Source organism: Pogona vitticeps, chromosome 3 (genome assembly GCF_051106095.1).
Source record: "Pogona vitticeps strain Pit_001003342236 chromosome 3, PviZW2.1, whole genome shotgun sequence".
NCBI lineage: Eukaryota > Metazoa > Chordata > Lepidosauria > Squamata > Agamidae > Pogona > Pogona vitticeps.
The window spans coordinates 41,981,906-42,004,086 of NC_135785.1; the positions used below are offsets into that span (position 1 = coordinate 41,981,906).

Consider the following 22,181-nt stretch of genomic DNA (forward strand, 5'->3'; position numbering starts at 1 on the left):
GCACACCAAGATCTCTTTCCTGACCCATCACAGACAACTTAGAACCAATTAGCTGATAAAGATTTGGTTTTTTGCCCCAATGCGCATTACTTTACATTTTCTTATGTGTAAAGGGATGCATGGAAAAATAGATTGTGTCATGGGGGAAAGGATGCATGGAAAAAAGATTACAACAATTTACAAATAAATGCAACCTCACAAGATTTATTTACTGATACTTTTTTTATTTTTGGATCAAGCAACTCAGAAAATGTTATTAACAAATTGAAGGAAAACATACATATTTGCATATGTTATTTACTTTCTAGCATATGAGTACACGCTGGTTCTAAAAAGACCCAAACAACCTTAGAATCAATTTTTAAAATAATTTTACAAAAACGTGCATATTAAGAATATATTGCCCATTAAAAAGGCACTGTGTCATCATGTTCATTTAAAAAACTGGAACAGAGATTCCACATTTGATTTGTTAAAAAAAAAAGCTTTGTAACAACACAGCTAGGCTAACAATTCCAATGTTTTCTTGCCATGTGAACTAGTGCTCATGATATGGAACATCATATCCAAGGGTGTTGCCAAGAGACTGGTGTGCAAAGAATGTCCTGGCCATCTCATTGATTATATGATAGGCTCCCAGGCTCCGGAAGTATTCTACATATTCCCAGAAATCGTTGCTTGTGAAAGGCCAGTAAGGCATGGCTGCAGGTTCTCTGTAAGGGTCTATAATAATAATAATAATAATAATAATAATAATAATAATAATAATAATAATAATAATAATAATAATAATAATAATAATAATAATATCTCTTTTTCATAGAAAACATTTTTCCATAGCCAAGCAAGATGTCAACAATCCATGAATTATGGATTTTCAAAAATTATGTTTTTATATCTTGAATAAGACTCATACATTATAGCACCTGGTTGAAGATCATATATTGTTGAATTACAATTTACATTATTCCTCACCCTTTACTATGATGCATAAGACTGATGGGGCAGATATATCTGGAGGACAACACATTCCCCACCCACTTAGACTAGCGGTGGTGATTTTCGGAACTTTAAAACTTCATGCCCCCCATCTTACTGCCCCCATTGGCTTGCTAAAACAGCCTAAGGAAGCCTAGGAACCCTATTGGTTTTGTGGGGAGAGGAGTAGGAATTTTCATCATTAAAATGTGAACATAGCTTGTGAGGTTATGAGACTTATGCAGCGTAACTTTATGACACTGAATTTCAGCCAGTATTCAAAGATACCAATTTGGGATTGGACTTGTCAGACATAATTTAGGGCTAATCAACTATGCAGATTTGTTGTGCTTTGGCCAAGGGACCATTGAACAAGCATTTGATACTGCAGCAGGTTCTACAGTTTCAGCAACTGTGGATGCTGTTTTGCACAGGCAGCTCCTGATTCAGCAGAGATGGAGTCATCTCAAAAGTTCTCATTTCCAGAGCAGTATGATGTGTATAGTTTGTACTGATTCACAACTCGTTTTGTTGTTTCTTCAAAATTAAATCTTCTTTATGTGTAGTTTTGTGTACTCTGGTGCAACATTCTTCCACAGAGAATTACTGCAAATACACTGGCAAGCCAAATCGGAGCAATTTAGCTTTGCTGCAGTTTGATTCGCAGCCTATTTAATGCTCCTGTTAGGATTAGTGACCACAACGAGACTGTGGATTGTTTTGGTGCAAGTGTTCACACCAGCCCCTCAATCTGGTGCAAGATTTAATCCTTACCATAGCCCACAACCCCCTTCTTTTGATTTCACCCTTTGCCAATCCTCAGCTCTTCTTTTATAGTTCATTGTAAAACCTGTGGGCTGTTTTCAATTGCTGCACCTCCATAAGAAGAATGGATGGTTTTCCAAAGTTCTACATAAGGTACAACACATACAAACACATACCGTATTTTTTGCTCCATAAGACGCACTTTCCCCCCTAAAAAAGTGTGTGTGGGGGAAGTCTGTGCATCTTATGGAGAGAAGCTGGCGATTTCACCCCCACTGGCCCCGTGGGGGGAGCCTCGCAAGGATCCAAGGGAGCCTTCCAGGACCCTTGCGAGGCTCCCCCCACGCCCCATGGGGCCAGCGGGGGGGGGAATCGCCAGCTTCTAGGACCTTTTCTGAGGCTTGGGAAGCTTCAGAAGAGTCCCTGAAGGTGGCAATTTCACCCCCTCTGGCCCCCGGGGGGGCAGGGTGAGCCTCCAAAGGGTCCTAGGGTGTGATCCATAAGACGGACCTCTCCATAAGGTTCACCAAATTTTTAGGAGAAGAAAACAGATTTTTATTTTCCTGTTTTCTTCTCCTAAAAATTTGGTGCGTCTTATGGAGAGGTGCGTCTTATGGAGCAAAAAATATGGTAATAGTCTGCTGTTAGAGTTGTCTATTTCACATAGATTTTTATCTTTTTTTGGCTATGCAGTATAAATTAGTATAAGGTAAAGGTAAGGCAGGCCTTCCCTCCTGTCAATACTTGACTTTTATTTCTTACTTAGTCTTTTGTTTATATTTTCCCATCTTGATTAATACTTTATTGTCAATTTAATTGTTGTCTTAACTGTTTTATGAATAATTTTATTGCAAGCCGCCCTGAGAAGACATTGTCTAGAAGGATGGGATAAAAATCTAATAAATAAAATAAAATAAAATAAATAATTGTTCCCCTTGACAATTAGTCCAGTCGTGTCCAACTCTAGGAGGCGGTGCTCATCCCCGTTTCCAAGCCGTAGAGACCGCCTTTGTCCGTAGACAGTTTCCATGGTCATGTGGCCAGCGCGACTAGATGCAGTAATAAGGTGACCTATAACTAAACTTGTTTTTTGTTTGTTTTTAATTTAAAATACCTTGTGGCAACTAGGGAGAAAGATCATGGGTTTGAGTGTTCCTCCTATCCAAAGTGGCATGCCCTGCTTAGTACACCACCAAAATATCATCCACAATCACTCATTCATATATACACAAACATCCTTTTGGAAAATGAAACAACCATTCACATAAGGGGGGAGTCCATTTGAATCATTCTGCTTGAAAAAAGTAGGAGCCCACCCCCACGCCCCGCATGGTAGGAAAAACAATTGCAGTTAGGAACAAAGAGGTCTGGATTAATTCAAATTGGCCTTTGCAGCATGTGATTAGTAGGAAAAAAGTGAATGTATTCATTTTATACCTTCAGCAAATCCCATAGTAGTCACAGCCTAAATCTAATACTAACATTCCTCTACTTTTCTTAGGTGCAGTTTAAAATCAGTGTAGATAATTTTAATATTTAATAATATTCACGTCTTTAAGAATTTCCATTTTTAGAGGCACTATCAGAGCTTTGAGGAGAAACAGCTTAAAAATCAAAACTCTCCTTACCTTCATTGTCCTGGATTGGCCTGGCATCTGTAAAGAAGTAAAAGGTTTACCACCACTGTATCTCTAATGAGGAAAAACCGTGTAGCTTACAGCTGGTCTATCACCGACAAACTAGCAGTCAAGGTTCTAATAGTTAAAACAGCTAAGAACATTGTAATTCTGTTTCTGCACAACCCCTTATATGTCATCATAATTTATGGTAATGAGAGAACTAAATATTAATTGTTTTCAGATGTTTTGTATTATTTAGGGCATGCACCAGTCAACAGCTAGAGCAATTGATAGGTAAGAAAAATCTATTAAAAGAAGATAATGTGTTTGATACAATTCATACCTGTGCATCTCTTCACCAGCATTAAGAAGCAAATCATGCCCACAAAGAGAAGCTTCATCTTTCCTGTTTCTGAAGAATTGTGTCTGTAAATGAAAAATAGCAAAACATAGCAAAAAAAATTGAACTTGCTCATTTATTAATAGATATATATGTAATTCTGTTCTTCTGTTGTTTTCTTTTTTCCCCAAATTTTGTTCTTTTTTTTCAAACATTATATCTGATAGCAAAAAAAAACACTTACAATTGATGGTTGAGTTTTAACTTCACTTTAGAGATTACCTTTCTCCTCTTTCTTTTAAATTTACAGAGGTCTGTAGCTCTTAGTCAGCTGCAAACTCCTGAATGAGCTTCTATTGCTGCAAAATAGATGCACTGTTCAAAACAGACTGGACGTGAGTTTTGTAAGGGGAGGAACGTTACCTACTTAGCACACCGATCTACATTTTTCATCCAAATCTTGAATTATTTACAGTGTGAACGCAAGTCAGTTTATTAGCAAATCATGCACGTGGGTGAGAGGGGGGACAGAAAGGCTGCTACTTTGCTAATGCAAGATTACAAATTCCACATTTTTTTTTGCCACTGCAGTTATATGACATTCAGAAGCCAACTACACATGCTTTTAATATCTTGTATCATTAACCAGCATCCTTGGAAATTAGCTAAATAACCTCTGTGAATAAGAGACTGCTCGGAAAAGAATATTAGTCGATTTTTGGTTCATCCATGTCACAAGTCATTTTAGGCCAAATATAAATTAAAATCATCATACTTTTGTTGAAGCTCATGACATCAATGAAGCCCTGTGTGTGTTTTTTTAAACTTTTGTAGAAGCCTACCTGTTGCAAGACTAGCAAGATCAGGTTTATAAATCATCCCAAAACCTAGCAGTGTGGTTTAATTTGGCTATGGATTGGGTTGACTGAATGTCCAATTTATTATTCATAAAAGCAGGTCTTTTTAGCCAGAAGCTTTTTAAAAAAACCCCACTGGCGGCATAGATTGCTTTTGAACTATGTAGCCGTAAGTATAGTTAATTTGCTGCTGTCGCTTCAGGAGCTAGAAAATACTTGAAACGTGCTGTTCCTTCTGTACGCTGTAAGGAGCAAGAGAGCTCCTCTGGTGCTCTTCAGTCGAGCAGAAGGAAGGCTACAAAGGAAATGGATGGGATTTTGCTGCTTCTCTGAAGATCATTTATTCCTACGGACAAATCACAAAGACAACAGAGGGCAAAACTGAACAATAACCTTAGAATATTTTTCAAGGTACGCTCCCAGGTGTCGAAACATCTCCCTCTGCAACGTAACAGTTTATAGACATTATTCTAGAAGATTTTCAAAGACTGAATGTGACTAGATGGCCAAATTATTTCAGACTGGATAGGGACAGATCATTCTAAACAGGGCTGTTTGGAGGTCTGGTGTGTCATTTAGGGTACTCCTTGTATCTACATGCAAGGATAGGGTTGTTTTGGGGCAAGAAATCACGCCACACCTCAAGTGACCCTATTTAGCCCATTTCTCTGTTTAGAGCAAAAGAAAAAAAAACCACCTAAATTATTCCCCTCTTTGTTGCCTCCCGTCTCCTCCTCCATAGGGAAATAAGAAGATGCTTTCAAATCAAAATCAAAATACAGTAGTATAGTGCGGAATTGGCTTGCCGATCAAGCAATTCAGCACTGGATTAGAAGGCCTTTAAACAAATACAATATTCCACCCACATGCCAAAACTGAACCAAAACAAAACTATCCTACTCACACCAAAAAAAGAGAAAGTAGCCCTGACAGGCACCCAAAAAGGTGCGAGTAGGCAAGGATAAGGGTCAGGCTGGTTTGTGATTGGCTGTATGCCATGTGATCTCCAGAAAAAGGAACAAATTAGTCTGTCCCCAAAGTGGACCAAACTGTAGGAGGAAGACCATTAGACCACACCCCTTGCTCAGCTGATAGCAATCACTCCCATCCCAGGCTTTAGGACAAGCTGATCAAAGAAATCGCAAGAGCTCTATACAAATGCATCTGTGTCATGAGTGCATCCGAAGACCTGGAATCAGAAGGGTTAACTGAGGCTGAAGAGAATGCTGAGAGATCAGAAACACCTGAACCGCCTCCAGATTCTCCTTCCACAGCAGTCAAGCTTCGGGCCAGGCTTCAGGAAAGACTTAGGACAAGAAGATCAGAGGATCGCTCAAAGGCTGTCCACAGAAACCTACGTTCATCTTGTCCTGAGTATTAACAGGATAGAAAGCTTTCCAGCAGCTCAAGGAGCTGTTTTACTATAAAACAGCTCCCAGTGAAGCCAGAAATTCTGTGGAATCAGAGTCAAAACCTTGGCTTGCATCCACGCTTCTTGTACCGTGTTCCTGACTCTGAACTCTGCCCCTGGACTATGCTGGTATTGGACTTTGGACTCTGAACTATGCTGTGTATCAGACTCTGGACTTTGACACTGGACTTCATTCTGTGAGTTGATTTATGGACATTGGCTTTGCATTCTTGGTATCCTTGACCCTGGACTGGTTTATCGGACTTTGGCTGTTGTAACCCCCGGGAACATGACAATCTGAAAGCACACTTCAAAATTCTCATGTAGTACCTAACTCAGTGGTTCCCAACCTTGGGTCCCCATATGTTCTTGGACTACAACTGCCAGAAATCCTAGCCAGCACAACTATTGGTGAAGGCTTCTGGGAGTTTTAGTCTAAGAACATCAGGGGACCCATGGTTGGGAACCACTGCCATAAACAAAATTCGATGCTGAAGAATTCAAGAATCTTCAGAATTCCTTACTGCTCTCCAAAGTTGCCTCATACTGTGCTGAGAACATCAAGAAGAAGAAGCCTTTCTTATCAGCTGATGAGTATAACTTGGATATGAATATTGATGTGGAATATAGAAAAATGAAATAAAACAAAACATGCTGCTAGTAATAGATTCCCACTGGAGTATGTCATACTGGTGCTAAGCAATCCAGCCTCTTCATTTATATTAGGAGATCTTCAAGTGCCAAAGAGCTTTCCAAATGTCTCACATGTTCTGCTGGCAGACAATACAGAGTTAGTCATCCTTGATCCCCATATCAATTTCAAATATCCCTCCCTCGGAGCTCTTTCATTGATTCTTGACCCAGATTCATGCCTTCAGCTCAACTTGCAGCCCAAACTAATTTTCTTGTTACTATTCACACAATGTACTGAGCTTGACAGAAAACATCTGGTGTTATGCCGCATCCTAGAGCACAAGGAACTGCATTAGTTTTGTTATCTTTCTTTCTAATTAACCAGCACATCCCAGGATGAATTCCAAATACTTGAGGACACAGGACTTAGTCAAGTGCCAAGGTTTATAACGTCATCTCACATTCTACCATCTGGGAATATTTTTTCTTCCTCACAACATCACTGAAAGCATGATAAAAATGCATGTGGATCATGTTTTTATAGTTAACTTTTATTGACAATAGAGAAATATTGCATATGTTCAGAACAATATATGTATACTGAGTAGGAAGTACTCTTGCTTCTGAGAATCCAAATGTTTCTGAACCTTGGATATATGTTGTATTATGTTACTATTCAAAACTACAACTTCTTTGGTAAATACAGGCACACATCAGTTGTATGCACTAAAAGCAAGAATCTACAATGTAGGAAGAGTTTTCATTGTTTGCTTTATTTATCATTGTTTAGCTCTGAGTGTTTTTTGACTGTAAACTTCTATTGTGACACCAGTGGTGGTAACCAAATATATAAGGGATTGCTTAACTAAAGTTTAATGTCTTCTGTTGATAGGAGACCCACTAAATCAAATAACATCAACACATTTTGTACTACTTAAAGAATCAATCTAGTTTGAATGTAGAGGGCATCATATAGTGGGTTCTAGTAACTCTGTTGGTTGAATTATATTGTTTACTATGGGAGTCCATCATGCATTCTGCCCTGTGAGATAAGCTGATACTTTCTGATTCAGTTCTTATCTTTTGCAAAATCCATGACTTGATGGGCAAATATTAGAAATGGTTTCAGATTTGTTCTTCCTGTAACTAACAAATGTTTTCTGGGTGTATGGTAATGTAACTTCTAGCTCCATTAATCATGACACACCATTAAGAGCCAACCTCTGCTCATCTTTTCACTATTTTGTAATTATAATTAAATGTGTCCATACATGTTTGATGTGTCTCTCCAGAAGACTGCAGGAAACAAATTCCTTAATGCTGATAAAGCAGAAGTACCTGCTCATATTACCTAATCTGGAGGAATTTACTATTACCACTCCAATGTACCCATTAAAATCCACTGGCTTACCCTATTGCATTGTGAGTAAAGGCATAGTGACATATATTATCCAATTCTGCCAGATTTGCAGGTGGCAAATTGTGGAAGGGCATTTCATTAACTTTGAGATGAGCAAAAGGTAAACAAACTGTTTGGGGGGGGGGAAGCAGGGAATGCTGAATACTTAGTTACTTTTTATGCAGTGCACTAAGCAGTGATTTTGAGAATTCTCTGGAGACAGGTAAGATAAAAGTGATTGAGGTTTCTTGCATGTTATTGATAGATAATCCAAGTCTTCGCTCAGTAACATAGACAGGATACAGCAACAGCTTTGTACACTTGTAGTATAATGGGAAGATTGATTCTGCATTGGTTCCATGCAGAAGATCGAGGTCTTCCACAAGATTAAACCTAGATTTGTGTACAAGTGTGCTGAAGACCTTCATGGAGATACCCTCATGACCAGCTTCCCATTGAGGATGAAAGCGAACAAAGGAACAAACAATTTCCTTTAAAAAGGTGGAAGTGATTTGAGGAGGAAATGACCTGAGGAGGAAATGAGCAATCTGCAACTAGTGAAAACCAAGACAGGTCAAGATGTCCAATCCCACCTGGCTGCCTATCTATACCTCACTTTCCCTAGTGACTTTTTAACAGGGGCAACCTGGGCAACAGCCACAGGTAGGACAAGACTGCAAGACAGTATGGATGTGGAGAAGGTCTTCATATTTGTTTTGCTGAGAAAGCATCATCCACTGTATGCTAGTAAAGTCCTTCATTCTTTTTCTTCCTTGTTCCCAACTACTTGGAGAAAAATGTGCTTCCTGAATCTATTTGCCAGGTGAGATCAGTACAAAAGGCCCTTTCCCCCTATACAGTGGGGTCTCTACTTAAGAACGTCCCTACTTAAGAACAATCCAACTTAAGAACAGCTCCATTTGCTAAATTTTGCTTCTACTTGAGAACAGAAATCCAAGATAAGAACAGGAAAAAAAAACCTTTCCTGCTCTTTTTTTAACCTTAGGTCATCTTAGGTTAAAAAAAAAAATTCTCCCCCTTGTGGTAGAGTACGTATTAACCAGCTTTGCATTAGTTCCTATGGGAACTAATGCTTCAATGTACGAACGCACCTCTACATAACAAAAAAACAGCCAGAACGGATTAATTGGTTTTCAGTCCATTCCTATGGGAAATTTTGCTTCAACTTAAGAATGTTTCAACTTAAGAACACCATTCCAAAACGGATTAAGTTCTTAAGTAGAGGTTCCACTGTAGTTTCTATGGATGGAAAAGAGCAGATACGGATTAAATGGTTTTCAATGCATTCCTATGGGAAATGCAGATTCAACATAAGAACTTTTCAACTTGAGAACCACCTTCCAATACGGATTAAGTTCTTAAGTAGAGACCCCACTGTATAGAATCACAGTTTCAATTCTCATGTTGGAATTAGACATCATAGCAGGCATGGAGGCTGACATTAAAGACAACAGCACTTTGATTTGTTTAATCTCCTTCTCTTTGCTTGCAAGACATAGGGGCACTATGGCAAAGGACAGCCAGGGCAATGGGGCATGGGTGGTAAAGTATAATGACAACTGATCAGATGTTGACCATTTTTGGAGGAGTAGCTGTGGCACCTCAAAGATGAACAAATCACTTATGGCAAATACTTTTATCCAAGTAGATAGGGACCACATAAGAGTGGTTGTAACAAATGTGTTGGCTTTTTAAGGTGCAGAACTCTTGTTGTTCATCATTATCTGTTGATTAGATGTTAAGAAAAGGGTGAGACTTGAGGTTGATGGCTTGCACCAACCATTTTTAGAAGCAAGAATGTTTCTGCTTAGCACACAACATACTGTTCTGAGCAGATGGGTTATTTCTCCGGGCAGCATGATAAGTGGACAGAGATTACAGAAGCTGATGTAATGCAACATCTGGAGGATACCAGCATGTGAGTGACCGATATCTAACAAAACATTTATGTCCAAAGCAAACAGGATAGCATCACAAACCTGTGGCACAAGAAAGGGCTGCCTAGCAATGCCAGAAATCCAGAATTAGAGCATTCCTAACAAATGGAAACTTTTAGCAAGGGGGAATCTCACTATCTCCCTAAGTATTTGTTTCCACTGCTAAACTAAAGAATCAAGGCAATCTCAACATCTATGGAATGAGAGATGGCATCTTATCTTTTTGTTTCTTTTTGTAATAGAACAATTATCTCATGAAAAGTGCATAACACAAATAGTACCGTTTTTTCATGTTGTGGAGAAATATAATTTTAACATACATAGTTCTGATGAATGCAGACAGCTATTTCTACTTAGATTCTTCCCCCCCCCTCTCTTTTAGTTTCCTACTCACCTCCATGTGATTTACAGGCTTTAGAATAACTGGAGATAGAGAAGTTAAAAATCAAGTGGTCAATGTAAACAACAATAGACCCAGAAATGATAAGGGTCATTATGCCTACACCTTCTTTGCTATGTCTGGGATGGGTGGAAAATGACTCCAGCTCACAGAACAATGGATCAATTTTATTTTGCTCTTTCATTCTTACTCTCCAGAGCAAAAGACTCAGCTTGGCTTTTCACTTGCTTGGCAAGGATATATGTAAATTCCTCATTCACTGTGCCAAATCAAATTCTGCACAGGCTGGAGTCTGTCCGAAAAGTACCTTCTGTACTCTCTTGTACCATGTAGCACTTTTCAGATGCCGAAAGCACACATACTTGCCCAAATCCCAATGATGCTCCAGTTGTGGTGGAAGACTTTGCATAAGGCAAACAGTAGTCTCTGTCCCTTGTTCTAAATATTTACTGTCACACGATCCAGAAAAGGATAGGAAATTCCAAGGAAACACATGCCTGGCAGTGCACCAGTCACCGTGTCATACAGACCTTGCCACATGCAGTAGATAATAGCGCAGTATAACTGAAAGAATGTAGTATTCTGTCTTCTGGTGTCAGCTACAAAGCAGTGTCATTGTTTAGAATGACTTATAAATATTTCAAACCTTTAGCAGAAAGGCCATGTAAACAACTGGGTGCATTTCTGCAGAGGTACTTTGTAAAAGCAGCATAAAAAGTAAAAGTCACTGTTGGACTGTTATAACACACATGCTACCTATAGTTTGAGTGACTGGGATAGATTTTCTGGGCTAGGGTGATTGTATATCTATTCAGCACTAACCACTTGTTCCTTCTAGCTTTTGAAATTGAAAGAGAGCCCCACCTCTCTGCTGAGTGTTCTCTCCCTCTCTGTCATGGGTTGGTGGCTGTTGTTTGTAGCCCTCAATCTGTTTGATTGGTTGCTAGTATGTTTGCTGTAAAGAAAACAATATAAACAAATCTGTAACTGAAGAAACTTTTTTTTATCTTTTCTCTTGCAAAATGTTGCAGATTAAGTTACTGAGACTTTAAGTGCCAATTAATGAGAAAGGGATGGACTCTGGGGGAAAAGAGGGAGGGGGAAAATCTGGTTTCTCCAGGCAACACATTACAAAGCCTGGGAGCAACCAAGGAGAAGGCCCTCTCTTGTGCCCTCACCCAATGACCTTGGGATGGTGGTAGAACCAAGAGAAGGGCTCCTCCGAAGAGCTTAAGAGCCAAGAAGGCTCATATGTGGTGATGCAATCTTTCAAATAGACAGGACTCAAGCCATAGAGGGCTTTATTGATAATAATCAGCACTTTGGATTTGGTCTGAAAACAGACTGGCAGCCAGTGAAGCTGTTGTAATAAGGGAGCCACATGCTCCCTGTAACCAGAGCCAATCAGCAATCGGGCTGCAGCATTACGAGCCAGCTGAGGTTTCCGAACATTCTTCAAAGACAGCCCCATGTAGAACAGTGATCCAAATGGGATATAACTAAAGTATGTAACATATTGAACATATTGGACATCTCAAGGGATAGGTGCAGCTGGTGCACCAGCTTTAACTGTACAAATGCACTCCAGGCCACTGCAGAAACCTTTGCATTCAAGTTTGGGATTGAGTCCAGAAGAATACCCAAGCTGCAAAGCTGATTTTTTAGGAGGAGTGTAACCCCATCCAATACACAATGAATCCATATCCCCTGATTTGCCTTTTAACTGACCAGGAGTACCCTCTATCTTGTCTCGATTAAGCTTCAGTTTGTTAGCCCTCATCCAGCTCATTACTGACAACAGACACTGGTCTAAGCAGAGAACAACTTCTTTGGAGTCAGACACGAAGGACAGATAGAGTTGGATATAATCTGTGTACTGATGTCTTTGAAGTCCCAAACTTGGGACAATCTCTACCAGTGGTTTAATGTAGATATTGAATAACATGGAAGACAAGGCAGAACCCAGAAGGACACCATTGACCAATGGCTAGGTTGTATAACAGGATTCTCCCAACTCCACCTTCTGACCATGGCCATCTAGGAATGACTGGAACCAGATTAAAACAGTACCTCCAGGACCGATCCAAGAAAAGCACCTCAGAAGAATACCATGGCCAATGGTATCAAAACCTGCTGAGAGGTCCAGCAGAACCAACAGGGACATATTCCCTCTGTTTAGTTCCTAGCCTAGGTCATTGACCATGGAGTTGGGGCACCAACATTTGTTGCAAAAATCTTCCCCAAAATAGAATATAGCCAGTAATTATCCAATACAATGAAATTGAAAGAGGGTCCTTTTTTTTTACAGGGGTCTTACTACTGCCTTCTTTAAGCAACATACTCAGCCAGTCATTCACTGACTGGTTTTATAAGCTAGGAAGAACAGGGTCCGGCACATATGTGGTGTATTTCACGTCTCCAAAGATCCTCAGGCTGCACCAGCTGAAACATAGCCATTATAATGAGACAAGCAGGAGACAAAATTTATAGCAACAGAACTCGCATCTAAGTCAGAATGGCTCCAACTAAATTTCTCTGCAAAGTGCTGTGCAAGTTCTTCGCAGCAGGCCATTAAATTGTCACTGTTCTTCTCTTGTGGCCCTCTGTGCAACAGATCCTTAATCACCTGAAAGAACTCCACTGGACAAGTCTGTGCAGATGCAATGATGGCAGAGAAGAAAAGCTTCTTAGCTGCCACCACTGCCACAAAGTAGCTTCTGCAATGAGTTCAGCTGGATCCACTTTAAATTTGTATCATTGCTCTAATCTCCATTCCACTTGTTTCATCATCTACAGCTTCTTAGTAAACCAAGGAGGTAGTTTGGCTGGACATCATGGTCGGGGACACTTAGGAGTGATGGTGTCAATAGCCCTTGCCATTTCCCCATTCTAGAAATGAACCAAGGCCTCAACAGGATCATCTGCCAAGACAGCAAGAAACTCCCCAAGAACCATCAGGAAACTATTTTGATCCAATAGTCTTCTAGCGTGGGCCCTCTTAATTAGTCCCCGTCCCTGCAGAAGCTCAGAGTTCCAATAAACCTAAACCCAACCAAGTAGTGATCTGTCCATGACAACAGGACTACTGAGAGTTCTTCCACACCCAACTCATCACCATCCTGCCCAGTACAGAAAACCAAGTCAAGAGTGTGCTCTGTAACATGAATGGAGCCAGATACCACTTGGGATAGCCACATGGTCATCATGGTAAGGGTGAAGTATTGAGTTGCTCCTCATAAACTAGCCTCTGTATGGATGTTGAAGTGCCACAGCACAAAAAGGTGAGGCGACTGCAACACTAAATCTGAGACCAGCATAGGCAGGGAGACTATTGTTCAGTATTGTGGGTGGTACAACAGCAGAATCCCCATTCTCAGGTACACATGCACTCAAACCCCAAAGTCTGTGGACAGGGCACATGGTAAGGGTGACTACATTTTGGTAGACTATTGCAGCTTCTGCTCCACCCACCCACCTCACATTTGGCCTGCTGCTGCGCAGAGACCTCAGATGGACAAAGCTGAGAAAGACTACCCCCCCCCCAGTTTCATCCAACCAGGTGTCTATAATGCAAGCCAGGTCAGCATATTCAATTAGGATCAACTCCTGGATGTTAGCTGTCTTATCTTTCACTGACCTGGCATTTAGCAACAGCACCTTCAACCCAAAGGGTTTGCCATCAAGACTGTCCAGGCTATTTGATCTGGGAGACAGTTTGGTAGTGCTGGGGGACAACCAGCACTTTATTTTATAGGAAGAGATGCTTCAGATATTCTGGTCACAAACCATTTAGGACTTCGTGGTTAAGAACCAGTACTTTCAGTTGCAGCTGGAAACAACTTAGTCTGCAATTCTGTACTGATGGTGCATTACTGGACTAGAAGGATCAATAAAACAAGCTATCGTCTTGCATAGTCTCATTCCCATGTTCATGTAGTCACCACAGTGGAGCAAGGCAGCAAGTTCCAGGTAAGCATCATGGTCCAACAAATTGTGGGTCTAGATGAAATATTTTACATCTCCACGGCCAGATTTCTCCCTTCACAAAGAAGGAGAAGTCTTAAATTTGCAGTCTTCTGACCAGTTACCTAATTCTCCACTTTCTCCTCTCAGCCATTCTATCCAGCCATGTGGTCACTGTATGAAATCCAAAAGAACAGATGGGTAAAACCTTTAATAAACTACTAACATATCAAAAGCAGATGAGCTTTCATGTCTTGTAGAACACTTACTCAGAGAGGCCATGTGAAGGATCAGTAAAGCTGAAGAATTATCCTGTCCGGATGTTGAGGTTTTGGTATCTATAGTCTCCAGAATGGAGACTGCAAAATTTTAAATGTGTGCAAATGTGTGTTTGTGTCAAATGTTATGATGTACAGTCAAATGCCTTTCTCCAATTCAATGGACAAATGGGTTTGTCCTCTGGTTTACAAATGTGGGCTATTGTGTTTCCATATCCATGATTCAGAATGCCAGGATATGGCCCAACATTGTTACTCCATATTGTGCTGGCACTGCTAGCAAGAAAAAAAAAGATGCCAAGCTTTATATAGCAAAGAGCAGTATGGATATTGAAAACACTAATGGCAGCAGTCAAAATGTTGTAAGGATACCCTCTTGTGCTCACTACCACTCACAAAGTGACACCACACAAGAGAAAATACCAGAAGCAGACTCATTTTTTTCCTAGTAAATCTTTCACCACCTTTTGTAGAAGGCCAAGGCCATGAGTAAAAGAATGCAGGAATACCACAGGATATGATTCCATAGCTACTGCCTTGGCATTCCAGAGCAAGGCTGGATTCAGAAAAGCATGCTCAAACTCTGTACCTGACTGATCAAGGTGAGTACAACCTGAATCGGGACAAAATGTGTCTCAATTCCCAGTGCAGCTCTCTCTTCCTCCGACTTCATCTGATCCTTGGCTGAAGGCAGAGGTTTAGAAGCAGAGAAAAGCCTTGTTCGGAGGCTGTATTGGCTGCCTTTACGAGCCAAATTGAGAAGGGTGCAAAGGTTCCCTGATTCTGTCATAACCTTTCTGTGATTGCTTGTTGGATCTTCAAATGCAGAACAGGTCATGAGATACATCAGGGTGAGGTCCTGGTGGTGCGTTACTTTGAATTTTTCTAATAATCATATGTTCTTTTTCTAGAGGTAGGGATGCTTCATCAGTGGAGGATGCTACCTGTCAAAATTCTGTATTGGCCAGTTTAAGTTATGTCATCACTGGCTTATTTAGGATGCTGATTACATGTTATTATTTTCCCTAAATGGAACGCACTTCCACAGTGCATGTACATGCCACATTTTGAGGGCAGTCAACATGTTCCTGTCCGTGTTTCATATGGAAGTGTTTTCTGTAATGAGCACAACATTTGAAACGGGCTTTAGACAACCATATTTATAGAGCAAGGATGCTCATGCAACATTAGATATTTTGTGCTGTGTGCAAGCGCCACCTACTGTACAATTTACAAAACAAATGGTTTATAAGCTCAAGGGTTTTGAAAAGCAGCCTTACTAAGCTGTTTCAACATGTGTAATGAAAGGAAAAAGAAAAGTACTATGGTTCCTTAAAGGCTAACAAATTTATTTCCCTCTGAGCTTCGTGGATTGCAATCCATTTCCTGTGTCTGAGATAATGGATTGCAATCTACAAAACTCTGCACTGAAATGAACTTGATAGTTTTTAAGGCACCACATCAACTTGCCTTTTTTGTTTTGCTTTTTTAAAAATAAAACTTCAAGAGGACCTTGTCAACGTTTAGTTGTAGCCCATCTCTAAACCAGACAAGTAAAGCATGATCTCTTCACAGAGGTATGCTAAGCTAAATGAGTGGGCCATTTGGCACCAAATTACTCTTAATACACCTTGATCATTCTTACAAGGGGATGACCTGCCAGATTTGCATACAGACTGATTACATTTGCCTCTTGAGGTGGCTTTGTTACAAAAAGATAAACTTAAATTCTTTATCAATGCCCTGTCCTTGAAAAGTATCTACACATATGGTGAGGTGTTTATCCTTCAAAGCAGGCCAACAATAGGAAAACAGGAATGGAACAGGAGGTAGGGAGAAGGTGTAGATAGACTACTTCCAGAAGACCTTCTGTTGTGAAAGTTTAAGTCCCTGTGCATTTATAGGCACATAGAAACATGCAGAAATCAATTTCATTGTTCATATTCCCTCAATTTCTTGCTTTCTCCATGTACTAATCACTGTTATATATTTTTTTCTCTTCCCTCCTGTATTGGGGAAAGCAGCTGATACCAAGAAGATTCTGTGCAGAGAGGCATACTCTTATCTCCTTCCAATGGTCATAAGTTACTGCCTTAAATGTCATTAGTGAGCTCCATTCATTGTACAATGCACTCCATTCATTGTGTCATGTGATGGGCTAGCTTACCTATACAAGAACTATTCTCAAAGGAAAAGAAACAGGAGGAGACAGAAACTGTCATGTGATATAACTATAACATGAAGTTATACTTTTTGTTTTCTACGTGTGATTGGAAATTGTGATCAGACCCAGTTCCGATCAGTATTAATAATCTCACCTCAAAGCTTTAGCCTTGACATGCAAACGTTAGGAGCAGAGATGGCAGAGAGGCTGGGTCAGGCATATGAGCACACACACACACACACACCCTGCATGTTGTGTGCAAAGAAAACATCTGAAGGGTGCTAGGAACAAATGTCTAGAAGTAATTATTATCTTAATTATCTGCCTCTGAGCTTAGACAGACACGTGGTTGATATTCTTAGCAACAGAATGCAAGACTAGATGAATGTTAGTCTCATCCATAGATATGGTGTTGGTATGTATTTAGCAAGACAGCTGTGGCAGTCAAAATAGATAGTACAGTAGTATATTAACATGACCCATGTCAAGTTTCTTCAGTATAATGATGTTTTAATTTTCACTTTCACATATGACTGTTTAGTACCAATAGACTGATACTTTTGGGGGAAAGAAAATACACCCTATTCTTTTTAAGAAATCAGAATTCTTGTCCAGATAGCTTGTATCGACTACTTATATCCCTATTTTGGTCCTTCAAGTTCCCCACTTCAACCTCTAGAAAATATTCCAGAATCCATTGTGCACTGAAACACTTTCTAAAAGTGTCATTCTCTTAAAAGATCTCACTCCTAAAATGACATACAAAGTGTGAAGACCTTTATATGCTCCTTAGCAATGAACCTCTGGGCGGCAAAAAATCAAATTTCCAAACAGAAACATTAAACAGTATTTGACAAGTCCAAACACATCTTCCAAGATCTGGTTCCTGCTGTTTGGAATCCTCCTGAATGCTCTGTTCATTTCCTGCTCTTGGAAGACAGAATTATGTGCATCATCTAGCCTGTTGTAATCCCCTGTACCAGGCTAATACCTTTAGGTGTGATACAGGATGCTGTCCTTTCACCAATATTGGTCATCCTGTCAGCTTTGCTATATAGAAGAGGGAATGGCATTGTCATTCCAGATGGCAAAGTGAATTGTACAGACTCTGCAAGATGATGTGGCTGTGAACCATCTGAACATATCTTGTTGCGCAGCAAGATGGCAATAAGGTAACAACATCTAAATGCTGATTGTGTCATGAGGCTTGCTTGTCACTCATTTTATAATCCTGTCAATAGAAGGAAAAACATACCCTTTTAGTATGGACACTTTTACTTGGACACTTTTAAAGAAGCTTGTAATTTTAGAGCTAAATCCACTTCTTAGGCCTCATTACTGTAGGCCCACTGAACCAACAGGCCTTATTCAAGCGTTAACAAATCTCTTTCATCCAGTGGGTGTATGCTAGCTTGGACTAATGTTTATGCTAGTTTGGACTTAGCCGATAATGTGTTGAGGAGTGTGTCTCACCTTATCCTGAGGTGTTGTACACTAATATTGCAATTGGTCGTACACTGCCAGAGGATTCCAGATGGAATGAAGCATGCTATACAAATATTTTAAATAAAATGCATACATACTGTACATAAATGGACTGATAATGTTACTTCTCTTGGTGACTGTTCATGCCACCAGAAGGATTGCTATAAATGAAGGACACTATGTAGGTTCAGACTAGGAAGAAATAAAATGTTGGAACAAAGTTCACTGAAATTATAAAAGGACACAAACCACCAAACAATGATGAGGAAAGAGTCAAATCATCCAGGCATCATGTGGGCTATGTAATCTATGGCATCCATGTAATCCCCATCTTCAGGATGGCCACTTTTATGAGGGGAAAATTGACCTTCTTCTAAATGAAGAACATTTCTCCCCAGCCAAGCATCCTGTCAGCTATAATCATTCTCTTTGGCTCCTCAGGTTTAATGACAACCCAGAAGAATTATCTTCTAAGAAATGTGTTGAAAAGAGATAAAAAATCAAATGAAGAATTTACTAGGGCAAGCTTCTACAAGTAAGGAAACTGAAGGGAAAATATAAGCAGGGTAGGGAGAAAGCAGCAACCATGAGATGTAACTCCAGCTTGACCTATTGGTTTTGACATGAATAACGTAAAGGGAGAATTATGAAAAAGCATCATAATAGGAAGGCTGTCTGTTTTTCATTATTGGTACAGTCACAAGATCAAATGACTGACTTGCTCATTACAGCCAATACAACCTGTTTTTGCTTTGAAATGGGAAATGCCAACCAGAATATGATGCCAGCTGTCAAATCAAGTTGCATAGAGCTCTATGGGGAGGGGAGATAAAATTTATTAGGAGATGTTTCGGGAGAGTGCATTATTTTAAAGTTATTGAAAGCCAACAGAATGGGGTGTCCTGGGCATAATGCAGGTGCCTCAGTTTTAATGTTTACACTCTGAAATGTTTGTACACACTTCTCTTTCTGAAATCTCACTTCTGTTACATAAAGGCAAGACCCACTCTTTTGTAATGCCACATACAGAGCTTAAGAGTACTGTACAAACAAGAATGTGACACAGTATGGTGGAGGAGACATAACACTAGTGCTTCCTCCCATATGATGAGCCTTCAAATGTTTCTCTCCTTGAGAGAGCCTCATGGTGCAGTGGTTATACTTCTGTACTGCAGCCAAAACTGTGCTCAAGGTTAACTCAGCTTTCTATTCTTCCACTGTCAGTAAAATGAGTACCCAGCTTGCTAGGGGGGCCGGGGGCAATGTGTAGCCTGCATAATTAACTTGTAAACCACCCAGAGAGTGCTTTAAATGCTATGGGGCCATATATAAGCAGCTCACTTTGTTTTTGCTTTGTAATCACCTCTTTCCCCATAATCTACTAATCCATCATGAATTGAGCATGGACAGAGTTCCTACTCCAGTCCTCTGAATATACCGGCCACAGACACTGGCAAAACGTCAGGAAGAACAACCTTCAGAACACAGCCCAAGAGCCCGAAAAACCCACAACAACCATCAGATCCCAGTTGTGAAAACCTTTGAGAATACCATCATGAATTATTTTTCATTTTGCTCTCATCTAATGGGTGTATGTACTTATACCTAAATCGGGCAAAACTAGCTTCTGACTCCTAGCAGGTACTACATGGTAACCAGAAGACAGTAAAATAATAAGAGGTTAGTGCCTGGGCAATCAAGCAGTGGAATTAAATTCAAAATTATTTAACAAAAATAAGTTACACTGGATATATAATCAATTGACAGTCATCATTATTATAATGAATGATTAATATACAATTATCCAACCTCATTATACCGTTAATGTGAATTAGCTGCCCAAATTAGTTCAGGGAGAAGCTCAGATGTGTTACAAAGGCATTCAATAGTTTGTTTTAGTGATGACAAATTGCCCCCTGTATTCCATAGACTGGAATTTTAAAGAGACAAGAGATCTCTCTGAGGAGAATTGCATTTGCCGCATAACTGTTTCATAGCTTAGTCTGATGCTGTGCCTTGTCAATCAATTTAGATAAATAAATTTGAGGAAAATAATCTGGCTATCTCTCAGAATACCAGACTGGGAGACACTTATCAATATAAACATGAAGGGTGGGAAATCCTGAAAGGTCTGACCCTGATTTCCAGGACATAGAACTATACAGGGGCCTGCTACATAGGGAATAAAGAGAAACACTAACCATATGGCTTGAAAGTCTGTATAAGAAAATGCATCATGCTTCCCTTCCCACTGCTGTTAACCAGAAAAAGATGAGAGACAAGATCAACTATCAAAGGTCAGACCTTGAGGTTTAAACTCTCAGTGGTGGGGAAAAAAGTATTAAGGACTTTAATGTTTATAGAATCAGAAAGCAACATCAGCATTTTCCTCTATGTTTTCTTCGTGTGTTTAGATATTTTAAGAAACACCCAACAAAAATGTGTTAAGTTGGGCTACTGAGGCCTGTCCATGGGGCATTTAAGAACATGTCTTCTAGTCATACCTTATGCCAATGATTCCCAATCTTGGGTAACCCAGATGTTCTTGGACTGCAACTCTCAGAAGCCTTCACCACCAGCTGTACTGGCAGACCAAGAATATCTGGGCTATAGTGTAAGAACACCTGGGTTACCCAGGTTGGGAACCACTCACTGCCTTATGCAGTTGCTGTAGGAAACCCCAGTGTAACTCTGGAGTTCTCACAACAAACATGAGCATCAGAAAGGAGCTTTTTTTAGCGGTTGGACACCAAATATGTAGTGGGGGATGGAAATGTGCAGTTGAAAATTGATAGATGTACAATAGGAGAAATATACAGGTTATGCATATCCGTTTACTAAAATCTTGAAACAACAGATGGCGCCATTCATATAAGGATTTGGAAGGGGTTGGCTTCCATATTTAAATCTAACCACCCGAACCGTATTTTTAAAATGTCCTGTTTTTAGCCAACATCTCCTCCCCTTAATGTTCATCTTTGGGTGGGGAGAATTCAACCTAAAAATTTGTGCTTGAATTTTTGGTGCTGCGGGGAAGAGGACTTTAGCAGGATGTTTGCGCAGTTGGAGAAGCTATTTTTATAAAACCTGACGAATTCTTTGTAAAATGTGGAGTCTGTCACATATCGTCTTTCTTCTTCTTTTTCAATGGCTGGAATGTAGCTCATTACTAGAGCATATGCTTTGTACTCAGAAGATGGCTGGTTCTATCCCCAGAATCTCTAGGTAGGGCAAGGAAACCACCCTTCTCAAAAGAGATGTATTGTCAGTCTGGCTGGAACTACACATGGCAGATAATCTAGAAATGGGCATGAAGGTTCATGCCAGTTTATACAAGCTGCGCTACAGGTGCCTTGCGTTTCCTTCCCCTGCATCCCCAGCCAATGCCCCACTCACCAGCTGGCAGACACTCCTCTCCTCCTGCCTCTTTGTCTGAGTAGGCAACCAGCCACGGAGGCAGGGCAGGGAAGCCTGTGCTCCTGCCAGGAACTGGCTGCACAGCCGAAGAGAAGGAAGAGAGGAGTGTGCACCAGCTGGTTAGTGGAGAAATCCAGCCAGGGAGGTAGGAGACGGGAACGCGTGGCACCTATGGTGCCTGGCTTATGAACCAGCATGAACCTCTGAACCAGAGTTTATTCTCATCTCTGGTTGTGGCCTTTCCCTCAGGAATAAGCCTCCCACAGAGATTCAGCAGGCACCATCTCCATTTGTAGGACGTTAATTAACATGGAACTGTATAAAGCTGCCTTTTACTAGTGTTTTAACTATTGACCTGAGATGTCCAAGTTTGTATTAAACTTGTTTAATTCTAGTCAGTTGCAGATTTTATCGACATCCTGGGCATCAGTGAACTAAAATGGACAGGAATGGGCGAATTCAGCTCAGATGATTATCATATCTACTATTGTGGGCAAGAATCCCGTAGAAGGAA

At 40.2% G+C, this 22,181-nt stretch overlaps 1 protein-coding gene across 9 annotated transcripts in view; it reads right to left on the reverse strand.

Moving 5' to 3' along the window:
* Nucleotides 1-203: 203 nt before the first annotated feature.
* OTOS (otospiralin) overlaps nt 204-22,181 on the reverse strand; it is a 63,404-nt gene continuing 41,426 nt past the window's right edge. For 3 of the 9 annotated variants that reach the window (XM_072993233.2, XM_072993231.2, XM_078389242.1), the window contains 3 exons: nt 3,706-3,788; nt 3,372-3,398; nt 204-723 (listed from right to left, as the gene is read on the reverse strand). In XM_072993233.2, coding sequence (XP_072849334.2) covers nt 539-723; nt 3,372-3,398; nt 3,706-3,763 — 270 coding nt within the window. In that variant the 5' untranslated portion in view covers nt 3,764-3,788 and the 3' untranslated portion in view covers nt 204-538. Of the gene's footprint in view, nt 724-3,371; nt 3,399-3,705; nt 3,789-3,946; nt 4,161-5,256; nt 11,169-11,224; nt 21,460-22,181 lie in introns of those variants that run through there. The other 6 variants (XM_072993235.2, XM_072993234.2, XM_072993232.2 and 3 more) reach the window with 6 other exon arrangements.